Source organism: Gymnoscopelus microlampas (assembly GCF_963454915.1).
Source record: "Gymnoscopelus microlampas genome assembly, chromosome: 12".
NCBI lineage: Eukaryota > Metazoa > Chordata > Actinopteri > Myctophiformes > Myctophidae > Gymnoscopelus > Gymnoscopelus microlampas.
In genome coordinates, this window is record NC_139949.1 from 52,497,160 (window position 1) to 52,515,877 (window position 18,718).

At 43.6% G+C, this 18,718-nt stretch overlaps 2 protein-coding genes across 2 annotated transcripts; both read left to right on the forward strand.

Annotated features, from left to right (window-relative positions):
* Window positions 1-482: 482 nt before the first annotated feature.
* Window positions 483-7,749, forward strand: LOC311056816 (LRRN4 C-terminal-like protein). Its single transcript, XM_084073639.1, has 2 exons — window positions 483-562; window positions 5,218-7,749. Exon 2 carries the CDS (start codon window positions 5,218-5,220, stop codon window positions 5,965-5,967), a length of 750 nt encoding a protein of 249 aa, XP_083929765.1. The 5' UTR covers window positions 483-562; the 3' UTR covers window positions 5,968-7,749.
* Window positions 7,750-14,557: 6,808 nt separating this feature from the next.
* Window positions 14,558-16,129, forward strand: LOC311057436 (dual specificity protein kinase CLK2-like; the record flags this gene model as incomplete). The annotated part of the gene is made up of 1 exon (XM_084074395.1): window positions 14,558-16,129. One exon carries the CDS (start codon window positions 14,558-14,560, stop codon window positions 16,127-16,129), a length of 1,572 nt encoding a protein of 523 aa, XP_083930521.1.
* Between the last annotated feature and the right edge of the window lie 2,589 nt (window positions 16,130-18,718).

The window sequence follows — 18,718 nt, forward strand, 5'->3', positions numbered from 1 at the left end:
CAAAGATTTTAGTACTTTTACTTTTGGTAATTTAAGAACATTTTGATACCAATACTTTTGTACTTTTACGCAAGTCAATTTTGAATTCCGGACATCTACTCGTAACAGAGTACTTCTACATTGCAATATTGATACTTTTACTTTTCAATATTTTTACTTTTTTCCACCACTGACACACGCACGCACGCACGCACGCGCACACACACACACACACACACACACACACACACACACACACACACACACACACACACACACACACACACACACACACACACACACACACACACACACACACACACACACACACACACACACACACACACACACACACACACACACACAGGCAGAGAGGAGCAGCTACTCAGGGGGAGGAGCTATAGGGTCTGGAAAGAGGGAGGCGATCATTGGACAGATGGGAAAAACATATAAAAGAGGGAGAGAGCATGAGAGAGAGAGAGAGAGAGAGAGAGAGAGCTGAGCAAGTGAAATAAAAACAACACCAGATAAAACAAGAGATACGATTCTGTTTGAAGACCATAAACCTTTAATACACAAACAGGTACGTTGATATGTCTTTGTTTAACGTCATGTACATTTTATTTTATATTACATCTTTTATGGATTTAAGCTTTTGTATTTGAAAAAAAAAAAGGACACATTCTATTCATTTGGGTTCTTGTTCTGGTCTTTTCCTGTTAACTAACTTCAGGAATACCTTAGAGCGATTTTTCTAAAGTGGGGTCCATGTATGCAGGGACCCCCTGGATTTCTTTGGGTGGGTTCCAAATGGACCCCTACGGGTCTATAACGCTGAGATTTACGGGGGTCTATGGAGATTAAAATGTTTGACGACTGCCTTAGAGCTAGGGATGAGCATTACTACTGATGTTACTGTATGTTGTTTTCAAGTCTGGACTTCCCTGCATTCTTGTTAGGCAGTATCTTATTTCAGGTACTGTATGTTTATGAATGGATTCAGTGGAAAGTGCAGACAGACAGAAAGCAGGGGTGGAAAGTAACTAAGTACATTTACTTAAGTACAATTTTGAGGTACTGTATCTGTACTTTCCTTGAGTATTTCCAATTTCCAATACTTTTGCTTCTACTCTACTACATCTCGGATCCAAATATTGTACTTTTACTCCAGTGATTTGAAAACTTTAGTTACTGGTGACTTTGTAGATTTTGATTATTATTACAAAACATACATTAACCACTTCAGCCCTTTATACATTCCGTCCATTTGAAAATAGAGATTTTCATACATTTGAAAACTTGAAATGGAACATTCTGCACAATGAGTACTTTTACTTTTGGAACTTTAAGTACATTTTGATGCCAATACTTTTCTACTTTTACTCAAGTACATTTTTGATGCCAGGCTTTTACTTGTAACAGCCAGCCAGACAGACAGACAGACAGACAGACAGACAGGCAGACAGGCAGACAGGCAGGCAGGCAGGCAGGCAGGCAGGCAGGCAGGCAGGCAGGCAGGCAGGCAGGCAGGCAGACAGACAGACAGACAGACAGACAGACAGACAGACAGACAGCATGTGGCTGTATAAGTGGACACAGCTGACAGGATTGTGTTCTGGTGCTTGGGTGTGTTAATGGTTCAGACCCTGTTGCACAACCCAGATTCCTCAGTGGAATGCAGACGTGTGCCAAAAGGCCCACAGGAACCATTCACAAACGGGCCGTACTGTGGCAGCTGTGTGTACGTACGCCCCTGAACCAACCAAACCTTTGATTGAACCCAAATGACAGTGTTGATTTCGTCGACTACCTTTTATCACAGACGAAAACTAAATGAAAACCAATGTAAACTAAGCTACGACGACTAAAGCTATGACTAAATATATTGACAATTTCGTCAACAAATAAAAACTAGACTAAAATGTTAGTGAGGGATCTAGTGGAGAAGAGATCCAGTAGAACTAAAAGACAAGTCATTTTATGGTTCGTTGCCCTCGGGTGTTGCACTTTGAAAATCTACAAGCTCACAACGCGTCGCAGTTGTGAGCTTGTAGATCGGCTATTTTCAGCACGCAACCAAGTGTAAAAACAGCCGTTACGACGCCATCGAGGCACCGCCAACATACAATTTAGTCGACTAAATCAACTGTAGATTTAGTCGACTATAATCTTATGATATCTAGTCGACTGAAACTAGACACAAACTAAAACATTTCAGATGACTAAAATATGACTAAAACTAAATGGAATTGTATTCAAAGGACTATGACTAAAACTAAAATCTAAATTTGCTGTCAAAATCAACACTGCCAAATGATCAGTAAACTTTGTCAACAACAGCCTGCTGCCATTCAGGACGTGTCTCGTATGGCCTGTACCTGAATGCTCTGTTTATTTCGGACACTGTTAAAAGACAAAGAAATACATAAAATAAACATAATACACTTAATATAAGAAATAAGCGGTGGTGTAAAAAGTACTCACATTTAATTTTTTTACTTAAGTAAAAGTATCAATATCACAATTCAGAAATACTCAATTACAAGTAAAAGTCCGGAAATCAAAATGTACTTGAGTAGAAGAACAAAAGTATTGGCATGAAAATATACTTGCAGTACCAAAAGTAAAAGTACTCATTATGCAGCATGTCCCATTTCAAGTTTTCAAAATGTATACAATTGTTTTGAAAATAGCCGATCTACAAGCTCACAACACGTTGTGATACAACGCATTGTGAGCTTGTTAGATCTGCTATTCTCAAATAGCCCAAATATAGAGCTTAAGTGGTTAATGTAGGCTATGTTTTGGAAATATTCCTCTAAAGTAAAAAAAAACATCTCAAAAGTGTACTTAAGTACAGTACTTGAGTAAATGTACTTAGTTACTTTACACCTCTGGAAATAATAAATATAAAAATATGAAAACAAATACATGCTGTACTCTATAGGCGGTTCAAAAAGGCCAAAGGATGAAGTTAACATATTTAAAGGAGGAGTTCACCCAAAAAAGGACTTATTTTCTATCAATTGCACACCCTATGAAGCCTCGCATCCATGGATTATTTTTTGTTTTTGTCACATTCCTAAGCTAATAATTTGATTCCCGTCTCCTACCGGCTAATGTATCCGGTAGGAGACACAAAGTGGATTATTTGTGTCTCCTACCGGAAATACACACGGTCATCAAATTATTGTTTTAGGAATGCCACAAAAACAAAAATAAATCCATGAAATCAAGGCTTCATGGGGTGTGTAATTGATAGAAAATAAGTCATTTTTTTGGGTGAACTCCTCCTTTAACATAATATCTACCTGTACATGAGAGCAACATTCTTCTTCAAAAAACATTAAGAATAAAGAATAGTATAATACTATAATAATAATAATAGAAGGAATAGTCAGAAAGTATTTAGTACAGCAGTATGTACGTTGTTCACGCCATTTTGACTAATAAATGTGACCATTTCTCGACCATTTCGACGCCAAGACATTTTTTTGTCTTTAAAACCCCTTGAATCCCAGTGGATTCAACGGGCAGCTGTGTTGGACTGGGACAAAGCTGTTTAAGATTTGCGTCACGCTTGCTTTAGCCAGATTTGGAACTTTCCACATGAATAGGCTCGTCCACAAAACCCCTTTGCCTCGTTCTGCAGTAGCTATGCTGCAGACCGCGTCCATTAAAGCAGGACAGTGGAAAACAGGCCGTCCAGCCCGACAGAGACACATACTAAGTACATTTACTCAATACTGTACTTATTTCCAATGTTCAGTACTTTTACTTCTACTCCACTACATCTCAGAGGCAAATATTGCACTTTTACTCCACTACAATTATTTGGAAACTTAAGTTACTAGTTACTTTGTAGACATTTTATATAGAAATGATTATATTATAAAACACACGTTAACCACTTTAGCCCTATTTTATACATATAGGCTATTTGAAAATAGCAGATCTACAAGCTCACAAAGCGTCGCGATGTGAGCTTGTAGATCTGCTATTTTCAAACATTTTACTGCTTTAACTTTTTGGCACTTTAAGTATATTTTGGTGCCAATACTTTTGTACTTTTACTCGAGTAAGATTTTGAACAAATTAAGGCTTTTAACTTGTAACAGAGTATTTCTACATGTGGTGGTATTGCTACTTTTACTTGTACTTCTTCCACCACTGGACAATGTGTAAGTAAAGTACAGTAGCCTTGGGAGCCCAGGGTTCCCGGGCCATGTGGTCCAGAGGTCAGGAGGTCAGGAGAACTATCTCCTGTCTCCGTATAGCGTGAGGCATCTGCTTCCTCACAGTGAGGCATCTGTTTCCTGTAAGCATGGGGCAGCTTCAAGTACCCACCCTGGATATGATACTACTATGACACATGGACCTACCCCCACCCTCACCCTGAGCCAACCCTTGAAGCAGGGAGGCACTGGGTACCGTTTGTATAGTCTTTGGTAATGACCCGGCCGGAGATTGACCCCCCCCGACCTCCCATAGTCTCAGAGAGGACACTCTATAACCACGAGGCTAATGAGCTGGACTTAAGCCATTACAAGACCTGAGGCGATTCTTAAAAATGTTTTCTAAATCCTAACAGTTAAAAAAAAAAAAAAAAAAAAAAAACGTTCAAGATTTTTCAAAAATAGCAGATCTACAAGCTCATAGCGCGGCACTCGGTCCAGCTTGTATGTCTTGTATGTGTGTATGAGCTTGTATGTCTGCTATTTTTGAATAGCCAAAGAAATCTAAAGTGACACAGATGCGTTCCAGGTCTTAATGGGTTAAGCCATTACAAGACCGGGAACGCATCTGTGTCACTTTAGATTTTAACCACTTTAACCATTATCTTATAAAATAGCAGATCTACAAGCTTGTAGATCTGCTATTTAAAAAAAAAAAACATGAACATTTTGTGCAAATCTTTAAAAAATATATTTTATTTTTAAAATACACATTAAATCTCTACTATTCTCTCTATTCTACAAATGTCTTCTAAATTCCCCCCAGAAGCAAAGATTTGAGTAAAAAATGTTCGCTTTAAAAACATGTATTATGTAGTATATGTAATATATATATTCAAAGATTTGCATACATTTTCATTTTTTCAAAAATAGCAGATCTACAAGCTCGTAGCGCAGCACTCGGTGCCAGAACATTCATCCTTTGGTCACAACGTACGCAGATGATGAGTTACTGTACATTTAAATGCACCCTATAAGGAATGTGTCTCTCTTTGATCTGCAGATGCAAAGGATGACGATGGCTGCCAGCTGCGACTCTCCTCTCCCCCTGGTGGTGATCGTAGTGCTCAGCCTCCTCGGATGCCGCTTGTCCTCCGCCGTGCCATCATCGGGGACCACCGGCCCCACGGCGCCACCTCTGCGACCGCGTGGATTCCTGGATTCCACAGAGGATTATGACAATTTTTCAGACGAGCCACTCGCCACGCGCAGCGCCGTCGGCCCCACGGGCGCGGCCGAAGTCTGCGACTACGACGTCTGTCGCGAAGACCAGATCCCCTGCTCCCAGCTGAAGACCGCCACCGGGTGCTTCTGTCCCGGGGTCTCCTCTTACAACGACCCGCCAGAGGCTCCCGTCCTGAAAACGCTGTCGGACGGCGAGGGGGGGTCGTCGTCGGTGACGGTGACGTGGTGCGCGCCTTATTCGTCCGTGAACAAGTACATAGTGACGGTAGGCGGAAAGGATCCGCGCGAGTTCGCCAAAGAGCGGAGGAGCGGCGGTCTGGGCCAGATAGACCACGTGGCGCAGGTCTGCGTGGTGGCGGCGAACGACGCCGGGGAGAGCCCGGAGTCGTGCGCGATGTACCGGCCCGGGGACGACAGCGCCTCGCTCAAAGCGGGGCTCATAGGAGGCGCGCTGGGCTTCCTGCTGCTCCTGTCCTTGGCCCTCCTGCTCTGGAGGCACCGGGTGAGGAGGAAGGCCGAGGCCAGGATCTACAGTCGGAGCGCGGCCGACGCAGAGCGGACAGAGTGACTGAGGGGAGAGGAACGTTGTGTACGCTGATGACAGAGTGACTGAGGGGAGAGGAACGTTGTGTACGCTGATGACAGAGTGACTGAGGGGAGAGGAACGTTGTGTACGCTGATGACAGAGTGACTGAGGGGAGAGGAACGTTGTGTACGCTGATGACAGAGTGACTGAGGGGAGAGGAACGTTGTGTACGCTGATGACAGAGTGACTGAGGGGAGAGGAACGTTGTGTACGCTGATGACAGAGTGACTGAGGGGAGAGGAACGTTGTGTACGCTGATGACAGAGTGACTGAGGGGAGAGGAACGTTGTGAACGCTGATGACATGATGTTTGACATGACACACGTGGTGGTACTTTTTTATTTATATGATGAGACGATGTGTATCTTCCTTGAGAGAGAGAAAGAGAGAGAGAGAGAGAGAGAACTCCACCCAACACTCCACCCAAAGCTCCAAGTCGACTTTGTGAGACGCGGATGGAAGACTTTGTTCCCGGCTTACACACTTTGTGTTTTGATTTTGAGACATTACAGCTTTTTCTCTCAATACCGAGGTCTACGCATTTTAGATAAGTGGTTCTCAACATGAGGTCCAGGGAACACCCTGGGGTCCTCGATGGGGTTCCAGTGGGTTACCACCTTATTGATTAATGGTTAGGAGAACCAAATGGACCATTATGGGTCTGTAACTTATCCCTTATGCCTGATCTTATTAGGCATTTTTCATTATTGAAATAGTGAAAATAGTCAAGGTACATGGCTCACAGCACGTCCATGTAGATAGAGCTATTTTCACTATTGTAATAGTTTTTCAAAATAATACAAAAAAAAGGCATAATAATAAGGCAAAGTAAGATGGGGTCCTGTGAGTGTACAAAACGGGTCCATTTGGTTCCATTTGCACACTATCATTGTACAATTAACACTGAGGATTTTACAGGGTAGATTTGGGTCCCAGGAGATACAAATCATATCGAATGGGGGCCCGTAGCCTTATGCATATCAAACTGTGGGCCCTTGAAATGAAAAAGGTTTATGAGTCACTGTTTTAACCTGTACAGCTGAGACTTAAAGAGGAACTCGTTTGAGAAGCACATTTCTTTAACACATGTGGCACACTGCCTTCATCAAGGCAAGGCAAGGCAAGGCCTTGTACAAAACATTTCAACAACCAGGCAATTCAAAGTGCTTTACATAAAACGTTCAGCAGTGAGACATTAAGACGCATAGCATTACGAGAGTGCAAAAGAAACGCACTAAATAAAAGGACATTTTTGAATACAATAAAAAGAGAACACCTATCGCCCTAGTATAGTCAGGAAACCAATCTGTCCAATCAGGAAACACATCTGTTCAGGAAACACCTATTTCACCAGTTGTTTGGAACAGGTCTGTAACTGTGAGAGCGAGAGTTATGGGGGTCCTTGAAATTAAAACATCTGAGAAGTTGTGAGAACCACTGGTCTATGTAGACATTAAACTGATTAAACTAATTCTGTCTCCCAAATATTAAACACCTATTCAAGACACAGAGCAAATTAACACAAGATGAAAAGGGCATTTCATTCATCAGGGTGACTAAGGCTATGTTCCGCAACGGGTATGTGTGTTTATTATTATTATTATTTACAATACATTTTCCTAATAAAGACATTTTGGGTGCGTTCGGAAATTGCGCACAGGAGCGCAGTTCGCCTATTAGTTTGTATTGGCCAGTGAGTGCTTAGTCGCTATTGTTTGTGAATCAACTGTATCATCCTTATACCAAAGAGCAGCTTTGTTTGAATTGTATTCATCATTCAAAAAAGGACGCGTTTCTCTCTGTGATTTTGATCTAAATCATGTTGCTGGATGACATGCTTTGCTGTAATTAGTCATCTGTCAGTTAGAACGTTTCAACTATTTGTAGTTTGTTTAAACGTTCAATAAATCTTTATTATTTTTATCATAAAAAGTTGTGTTTACATCCAAATGGGCAACCCCGCCTCGTCCCAAATACCAATGCTGTTTTCAAAGTCAGTATTGACGGAACATGGGGATATAATTATGATTGAGCGTTTCATGTGGATTATCAACAGAAATGCACACACTGCCCCCTGTAGGCTACTGTGGAGACGAGGACTATCTATCCCCCTTAGTCCACTAATATAACATGCTCTGTAAAGGTATTTAAAATGGTTCTTGAGTCCTGACCATGCATTCAGTAATATACAAAAGTGTTTTTGTCATTATTTAATTTTGAGATATTTTGACAGCAACTGTTGGCATTTGTGTGATTAGAGACCGGTGGAATTAAAGACATTATTTATACTTATTATTATTATTATCAGTGGTCAATTCTAAAAGTACCTGAAGCTTCAACAACTACAGAGGAGGATCAGCTCATGAAGAACCACACACTCTGTCAAGAGGCACATGTTTGAGACACGTTAAGCTCTGAATGTTGTGAAGAATGTGTGAAGTTCTGGATGAGTTGGTCAGGAAGAATTTCCAGAGCTTAAATGAATATCACTGAAGTGTTGCTGCAACTGCATACTGTATCTCTGTGAGAGAGTTGTTTTCCACACTGACACCGAGGGTACCTGAAGAGGGATTACAGGGCAAGGTTGGAGCTGTGGTGGGAAAAGTACTCAAATGTTTTATTTAAGTAAAAGTATCAATACTGCAATGTAGCAGAAGTAAAAGTCCAGAATGCAAAATTCACTTGAGTAAAAGTACAAAAGTATTGGTATCAAAATGTTTCAAAATAGCAGACCTACAAGCTCACTTGTAGATCGGCTATTTTCAAATGGCCTAGGTATAAAATAGGGCTGAAGTGGTTAATGTGTATGTTTTATAATGTAATAATGTATATCTGCATAGTAACTAGTAACTAAAGTTTCCAAATAATTGTAGTGGAGTAAAAGTATAATATTTGCCTCTGAGATGTAACAGAGTAGAGGTAAAAGTACTGACATTTTTAAATAGTCCAGTAAAGTAAAAGTACAGTACTTGAGTAAATGTACTTAGTTACTTTACACCACTGGGTTGGAGCTAGAAAAGGACATTTTCTAGCTCATCTTAGCCCATACATCCCCACCCAGTAGTCTCCAGGTTGATTCATAATGATTCATAATGAACGGCACTATGGGTGTCACATGGGCGGAGCACATCAGAAACGTAGATACCTCTACAGCAGTGGTTTTCAACCTTTTTTTGCGTCAAGGACCCGCAAATTGACACATGTTAGCCCAGGGACCACCTTTTGAAAAGATATGCCAGGGACTCAACCATTTAGATTTCTTGGGGGTCCCAGTCTACACTGTATCATCATCATCAGTGTTCATTTAACTCTGAGAGTGTACTAATGGAACCAAATGGACCCGTTAGGGTCCATTTGGTTCCATTTGTACACTCTCAGAGTTACAGACACACAAGGGTCCATTTGGTTCCTAACTATCAATTTGGCTGGGGACCCCCTGGAAGCCCCTCAAAGACCACTGGTGGTCCCCGGACCACTGGTTGAGGTCACAGACGAGGTCAGAGAGAGAGAGGAGGATGAGGCTGTCTGGGCCATAGATATAGAAACCTAGATACCTCATTGGCCTCTGCAGTTCATTGTAGCGACTGGTATCTCAATACAAGGCTCTTCCGCAGGGCTGTTTGACTACTGGTCAATCACATCGCGTTAACTACTGGCCAATCACAGCGCGTCTAACTGACTAGTTGCTGCGCGGCTGCCTCTTAAGAAAAGACCCGCCCCACCTGCCTCTGATTGGCCTACCGAACGCCCCCTTCTGTGACGCACACGGAAGTTTCCAGCTTGCCCAAGCCTTATATGGGATAGCCCTGCGGAACAAGGAAGCGCGCCCGAGATACGAACGCTTCAGAGCCGAAGGAGGCGTCTACCTTTATATGTCTATGGTCTGGGCAACAAGCTGACACATTAATTCTTTTTTCATTCAACCTTTATTTATTTTCTCGGGGATACATTGAGGACAGAGCCCTCATTTTCAATGATGCCGAGATTACAGAAGCATAGTACAACAGTGTAAATAAAAACAACAGGATAAACAAGTTATGTATGTGGAAACAGCAACAACAGAATAAAACAGTAATAAAGACAGCTTAATTGAAACAGTGACAATCTAAAACAACAAGATTAGCTAGCACGTTTTTAAATCGATCCAGTGAGACCATGGAATCCATTTTTAATGTGCGTTGTAATTTGTTCCAAGTGAAGGGACCGCTAAACCTGAACGCTGTTTTGCCTACAGCTCGGTGTTGTACTAATAATGGGATGTATTCCTGAGAGCGTGTTTGATGGGTGGAAGTTTTTGGTTTTAACAGTGATGAAATATATGTTGGTGATTTATTTAAAAGAAAAAAAACACAGTGGGAGCCGACCCAGGTCACAGCCAGGAAAGGAAAGAGCCGCCTATACGTTACATAAGACACACTGCGGCGCGACAGTGGAGCTAACAACACTGTAGAGCTCCAAACCCTGAGGCTAGACAGGGGGGGGGTGTGGGGGGGGGCAGGAGCCACAAGTCTGTGTCGGCTAGTCTGTACTCTCACATCACATCCATTCATAACCTTCATTCATATAAGCTTTGTTAGTCATTGATTCATAAGCTTCATTAGTCATTGAAGACCCCCTGTTGAAGACCACTGCCCTAGACGTACATTGCTTGTCATAGGGCTTGGTCATTTATGTCAACTAGAAAAAAGAAGCCGGCCCTATGGAGCGTTTTGTCCTCTTCCTTCCAACCTGACGTTTGTGCCAAGTTTGGAGGCAATGGGACAGCTGGGCTGCTGTGGTAATGCACGCACGCACGCACGCACACACACACACACACACACACACACACACACACACACACACACACACACACACACACACACACACACACACACACACACACACACACACACACACACACACACACACACACACACACACATAAACAGGGCTCGCATCGTGGTGTGTTGTGAGCTTGTAGATCTGCTATTTTAAAGGGATAGGTAGGCAGCGGTTCCGGTAGGACAAACAAAGGAGACTCTTTGTGTCTCCTACCGGTCCGCTGGTCATTCAAAAGTCTTTGTGTTTTTTAACACAAATCGTCTCCCTTATGGGGGTCCTTGGCACAACATTCAGATTTACATATCAATTTGGGGGTCCCTGACACCAGTGGTGGAAAGTAACTAAGTACATTTACTCAAGTACTGTACCGTAAGTATAATTTTGAGGTAATACAATTTTGAGGTAATTTTACTTTACTTGAGTAGGCTATGTTCAATTTTCAGTACTTTTACTTCTACTCCACTACATTTGAGAGGCAAATATTATACTTTTACTCCACTACAATTATTTGACAACGTTAGTCTAGTTTCTTTGAAGATTTTACAAAACATACATTAACCACTTCAGCCCTATTTAAACTTTGGCTATTTAAAAATAGCCGATCTACAAGCTCACAACATTTTAATACATTTGATACTTTAAGTACATTTTGATGACAATACTTTTGCACTTTTACCCAAGTAAATTTTGATTACAGGACTTTTACTTGCAACAGAGTATTTCTACATTCTGCAGTATTGATACTTTTACTTCAGGAAAGTACTTTCTTTCCACCACCGATTGGGAGTATGTTGGATAAAGAGCATGAATGTTCAACCATAACAAAAACACATCCTCAATCATAAAAGTAAACACTGAGCTCTGTAACATGTTGACAGCTGCTCTTAATCACCGTTGCAAAGCTAGAATATGTGCCAGTATCGAGAATAATCGTACGTAGCTCGTGGGAGGAACACGTTATTCCAACCAGTTCCTTTCCCCTCCATCAGGCACCCCGGCTGTCATGGGGGAGGCAGTATAGTGACCAGGATACATGTTTTTGTGAGGGTACCTACCCTAGGAGACAAGGGGAGAACATGCAAACTCCACACAGAGTACTGTAGGCCCTTTTGTATAATTAGAACTTGAACACAAGGTTTCTGCCTGACAACAGAGGTATGAAATAACATGATTGTGTGGTTGTTACACCATTTCAGTTTCAGACGCATAATGTCTTCTTTTTTTGTAAAAAATAGTGCAAATATCTTTTCAAATGACATGAAACCAACAACACTAAAACATGTAAATGTTAACAGACCTGATACATACATTTGTATGCATGTAACCCGGTGGATATTTTATGTCGTGTATAATATGGTCATAAAAGTGACCGATTGACCAAGGTTCCCACAAATTGGACACGTCCAGAGATGCAGATTTGGGGTTCTTTATCTGACCCAAAACTCGTCCACCAACAGTTCTGTGCAGCAAATAAGTGAAGGCCTTAGTGCCATACATAACAACAATCAAAACACAACTTTACAAAATATAGAAAATGAACATACCTGACAGCACACTAAACTAAAGAAAACAACCTAGGAACTTAAAGGGTAAGACCACTTGGTAGAGGTTTGAGTTGTGTAGTTACCTTGCCATGATGTAACTCCAAAGGTGGGCAAGAAATAAAAAATAATTGCTCCATTGATTAGAAATTGATAATTCAAAATATGCTCCTCAATGACTTACATTGTACGGTAAAACAGCTCTCAAAGTCACTCTTTTAGCACATAAATGAACCCAAACATAGCTGATTCAGACAATATAGAGCATCACCAAACCCAGTACTGTTTTTTTTTTTTTATAAAAATGTCAACTTCCTGTTGATTTTACTATTTGAAGATCTGGATCCGGATCCGCGGATCCAGTCCAGGTTTTCTACTTATTAAAAATGGCAAAATCAACAGGAAGTTGACATTTTTATTTAAAAAACAACAGTACTGGGTTTGGTGATGTTCTATATTGTCTGAATCAACTTTGTTTGCGTTCGTTTATGTGCTAAAAGAGTGACTTTGAGAGCTGTTTTACCGTATGTAAGTCATTGAGGAGCATATTTTGAATTATCAATTTCTAATCAATGGAGCGATTATTTTTTATTTCTTGCCCACCTTTGGAGTTACATCATGGCAAGGTAACTACACAACTCAAACCTCTACCAAAGTGGTCTTCCCTTTAAGCAACTTAAACAGGCGACACCCTTAAACAAAGGCCCTGGCAGCTCTCCCCTGGGTGCTAACTGCTTGCTGCTCCAAGCCTAACTGAACTCACCATACCTGTAGCATGCCTGCCTTTTAACCAGGTGGGATAAACCAAGCACCATGAAAGTAATTTGTATCCATTATCCCAAACAAGGCAAACCAAGGCCCATGAGTTAATCTACAATTACATCAATGCTTCTTAAACATATTGTCAATGAATACACTTCAATACATATTTCAGGCACCAAACACATCCAAGCAAAATGCTAAACAACATTAGCAAACACCCCTCCTCCTCTACAGTACTTGGTTGGCACCCTCCAATCTACAGCGGAGTGACCATAGACATATAAAGGTAGACGCCTCCTCTGGCTCTGAAGCGTCTGTATGGCGGGCGCGCTTCCGCTTCCGGGGGGGCAGCTGGAAATTTCCGTGTGCGTCACAAAAGGGGGTGTTCAGTAGGCCAATCAGAGGCAGGTGGGGGCGGTACAACTAGATTCTGACAAGTCCTGGAAAAGACGCGCTGTGGTTGGCCAGTAGTCACACCCATGATTACCACCACCACCACAATGAACTACCCACGATTCAATAAACAGAAACTTCAAACATTAAAATGCATTGGGAAATACGTTGTTAAGAACACTGTCCATGAACCAACACTTCCACATGCCCCGTTATGACCAGCTGCCCCAAATACCGGCCACCTAATGGTGATCGTGGTTTAATTGACCTAGACAATGACACACTGGACTGGCTTGCTGCAACGGAGCTGAAGGTCTAAGGACATACGACAGAAGAGAAGAACACTTCCACAGTCCATTCATTCATTCATATAACTATATATAATATGGGAGGCATGCGTTAATCCGACAGACCTTTTCTCCGACTATGTGGCATCCGCGTGCGGTTAGGGTTAGGGTGCGGGTTTGGTTAATATAACTACTAGTTAACTTCACATCCATTCATTTAACTCACTATGTGTCGCATCGTGATGCACTGTGAACTTGTTGATCTGCAGTTTTTGCTATTTTCTGATATTTTTCCAATAAAGACTAATACTAAAACGAACCCTTTTCATAAAATAAAAACTAAACCAAACTAGCAAACCCACTAAAATGGAAGTCAATGTGTCTCTGATCCCGCTGAAACCATGTCCATATTTGGAGTCTTTACGTCATAGATACATCATAGACGACTGACGTCACAGATGACTGATGATGTCATAGGCTGGCTACATGAAGTTTGTGATCCAACCTGAGCCATCCTGAGATACACATAATTTCCCATAGTTGTTCGATAGAAAATGGAGGCAGGCAGCGCCCGCCCCCTACTGACGCAAATATATACTTAGGGGTTTTAGCTGAATCATACCGGCAGGCCAGCCTTTTGCTAGCAGGCGAGCTAAAAGAAAACAATCAAAAATAAGACAAACGAGACGAACTGAAGAAAAGCAGAAACACAGCGTTTGGATTTCTTGTGGGACAAACATAAAGGGCCCGGTGCTAAACCCAAACCCAATGCCTCCCTCCAGAAGGTACTCACCCTCGGACATAGACAGATGTTACCAAGAGCACTACAGGGACAGAGGCAGAGGATGGAGGAAGAGGCGCTGGAGGTCACCATCCATGTCCTCCAGCGGTGACAGAGACAGGGAGAGGGACAGAGACAGGAGGGGACGCAGACACAGACAGGGAGGAAGCTCCAGCCGCACGAGGAGCGGCCGCGACAATCGCTCGGTGGAGCGCCGGCCAATCGACAGGAGGTTCTGCGAAGGAAACCGCCGACCGGATTACAGCAGGGAGGGGGACAGGGGGCGCGACCAGGCGCCGTACGGTGCCGCCGAGCGCTACTACCCGCGCAACCTCTCCCCGAACATGTACACCTACCGCCGTGGCCAGGAGAAGAGGGAGCGCGAGTGTGAGGAGTCATACCGCTGGAAAGACAGCGAGCGTAGTCGCAAACGAAGACGGCAAAGATCCAGGTCGTACAGCCCGTCGTCCTCGCGGAGCGACAGCCGGGCGCCGGTGCAGCAGAGTGCGAGGGACGACGGGGAAGGGCACCTGATCTGTCGGAGCGGAGACGTCCTGCAAGAGAGATACGAGATCGTCAGCATTCTGGGTGAAGGCACGTTCGGGAGGGTCATGAAGTGCATCGACCGCCACAGGGGAGGACAACATGTCGCCCTGAAGATCATTAAGAACAAGGACAAGTACAAGGAGGTGGCTCGACTGGAGATCAACGTCCTGGAGAGAATCAACCGGAAAGACCCGGAGAATAAACACTTCTGCGTTCAGATGTACGACTGGTTCCACTACTACGGACACGTGTGCCTCTCCTTTGAGCTGCTGGCTGTGAGCACCTTCGACTTCCTGAAGGAGAACAGCTATCTCCCCTACACCATCAGTCAGGTCCGACACATGGCCTATCAGGTCTGCCTGGCCGTTAGATTCCTCCACGACAACAAGCTGACGCACACGGACCTGAAGCCAGAGAACATACTGTTCGTCAACTCAGACGTCACGATGACCTACAACGCAGAGAAGAAGCGCGACGAGCGGACGGTGAAGAGCACGGCGGTGAGGGTGGTGGACTTCGGCAGCGCCACCTTTGACCACGAGCACCACAGCGCCGTGGTTTCCACGCGACACTACCGCGCCCCCGAGGTCATACTGGAGCTAGGGTGGAGCCAGCCCTGCGATGCGTGGAGTATCGGCTGCATCCTGTTTGAGTACTATCTGGGCTTCACCCTGTTCCAGACCCACGACAACAGAGAGCATCTGGCCATGATGGAGAGAATACTGGGACCGGTTCCCTCCAGGATGATACGCAAAGCACGGAAGCAGAAGTATTTCTACCGCGGTTGTCTGGATTGGGACGAGAGGTCGTCAGCTGGGAAGTACGTCCGAGAGAACTGCAAACCTCTGAGGCGGTACCTCCTCTCCGAGGCGGAGGAGCACCAGCAGTTGTTCGACCTGATAGAGAGCATGTTGGAGTACGAGCCGTCCAAACGGCTGGCTCTGGCCGACTCTCTCAAACACCCGTTCTTCGAGGGCATGGGGGCAAGCGATTTGGTGGCCAAGAAGAGCTGACCCACAAAGACACAACCGTAGACTCTGTATCTTAGAGGAAGACCGAGTTTTGATTTCTGTTTGTCTTGTTTTTATGAAGAAACGTGGAGCAGATAAACAGGGGAACTTTCATACCCAGAAAGCACTACTTGACTCAGAGGGGAGGCATGCGTTAATCCGACAGACCTTTTCTCCGACTATGTGGCATCCGCGTGCGGTTAGGGTTAGGGTGCGGGTTTGGTTCGGGTTTAGTATTGGAAACGTCGGAGCGCTGCGCTGTCGGAGGAATGCGCTGTCGGACTAACGTACTGCACCCGACTCAGAGATGGCCGGTACAAGCTAATAGAAACTGTTAAATGGCTTTGGGGGTAGAGTGTCCGCCCTGAGACTGGAAGGTCAGGGTTCAATCCCTGGTCGGGTCTACCAAGACCATGAAAATGGGACCCAATGCACATTAAACTTTTTCATAGATTTCATACATAGCTTCATTGACTGTCATCAGTGTTGTGTAAATTCAGTTTTTTTGTTCATTTCAGACATTTAACCACTTAAACCGTCAATACTTAGTACTTGATTTACTCCTTTCCCCCTCCTACACCAAACCAAAGTACAAGCTCACAACGCCTCGCAGCGCGAGACATTGTGAGCTTGTAGATCTGCTATTTTCGGCTAATGTTCCCCTCAGAAAAGGAATCCTAGGGTTCAAGTGGTTAACGTAAAACAAAGGTTCCAATCTCAAAGATTTGGTGGCCCCCCCTTTAGTAACTCAGAAGACCCCCTAGGGGTCCCGGACTCCCTGTTGAAGACCCCTGGCCTGAACTGTACCTCATTTTTGCCTGGATACCAGTTTGACCACCAGTGATCTAGAATACTACATTATTTGTATTTATTTGGGGTGCTCTATGTGACACCTGCATTATCTTGCATTTGAATGAATTTAATGAATGACAGTGAAAGCCATATAGACTGAACTGTCTTATAATCTAGACCCTTGTCTACTAACTAGGTAAGTGATTCTCAAACTTGTTTTATGTCAAGGACCACCAGTTTGATGTGCCTTTGGCACATATTTGAAACCATTTTTTCATTTACATTGTAAAGTCCTCAGTGTTATTTTAGTTTCACTTGTACAATCTCAGAAAGTTACAGACCCGTAAGGGTCTATTTGGTTCCTATCCTAATTATCAATCATTTATAGCTCTCCAGAACAGTGGTTCTCAACGCCCCCCCCCCAGAGGGGGGGTGACTAACTAGAGCTACGCTGACTGGAAACCGGGGTTTGGTCCATGCCCACAGCCCTCCACTTCCGGTGGTGCACCTACAGTATGTTTTCATTCCGACTAGATAACATTTCTTCCACCACGGAACACTATGGGCCACGCAGTGACAACCCAAAAATATGACTCTTTTATGCTGAGGCTGAGGCACACAAACTGATTTAGCTCTGTTCATAAACAATTTACTTAGGAATTATGTTCAATATGAGCGGGTAGCTTAAAAGATCCATTTTGGCTGTTTTTGTTAGTCCGAGAGAGAGAGAGGGTCCACGGATCCATTTGGTTCCATCTGTACCCTCGCGGAGTTAAATTTAAATCGCGATGTAACGTTACCGTGCGGAGACAGACGCCGGGGAGATCATTCTCACAGACAGACAACCACACCAGTTACCAACGGTTTCCGCGTTGGAGATATAACTTATATAACCATGTGTTCTATCTGCTGCTAATGGTGTTAGCCTGGTTCCAGACCATAGACCCCTCCCACTCTCTGAGTGAACTGCCTCTCTTGGTCTGGTGTTGAAATGTGAACCTAGGATTTATTTGGTACAGAAAGTACCGTCCCATGAGAGTCTGAGGTGGGGGTGGGTCTAACGACAAGCCAATCACCGAAGGTCTGCTAAAACAAGTTGTGCGATGACGTCAGATGTAGGCGGATCCATGGATCTCTTGTGATTGGTTTAGGGAAATTTGAATCCCCTCCCCCCTTGTAATCGCCTACACTGGAGCAATGTCAGACTGAAGCTCCACGCATCATCGGGCTGATAATCAGGCTAATACGATGATGTCTCACCTGCACGAGATTATACACACGCGGGACTATGTTTTTACTATCTGTTGCTATCGAACTTGGCTCATTTTAATGCTGTTGTTTCTTTATTTGCTACGTTTTTTACCGCCTTATATACATGTGGCCCATAGTCGCTTCTTTTGGGCTGGTTTTCCTAGGCCTGGTAGCTTGTTTCTCTCACAGAATCTGGCAACACTCGTCTCAGCCCCGCCCCTCGCCCATTTCCACTGGCTCGTCGACTGTGCCAGGGACCCCCAGAAGAGAAGATTTGTGTAAAAAAAAAAAAAAGCTAACATTATTCTAAATCTAAGATTTTTAATAATTGTAACAAATATTTTCGAGATTTTTCAAAAATATTCAGAAATAGCAGATGTTCAAGCTCACAGTGAGCTTGTACATCTGCAATTTTGTAATAGCCCACGAATGAATGGATAAAACGGTCAAAATGATTGTGATGCTGTATTAACACATTTTGCTGGGGACCCCCTGGAACATCCCCCCCCAGGACCCCTGGGGGTCCCGGACCCCACTTTGAGAACCGTT

Coding starts and splice junctions, on each gene's coding strand:
- LOC311056816 (XM_084073639.1), top strand. CDS start 5,218: ATGCAAAGGATGACGATGGCTGCCAGCTGCGACTCTCCTCTCCCCCTG.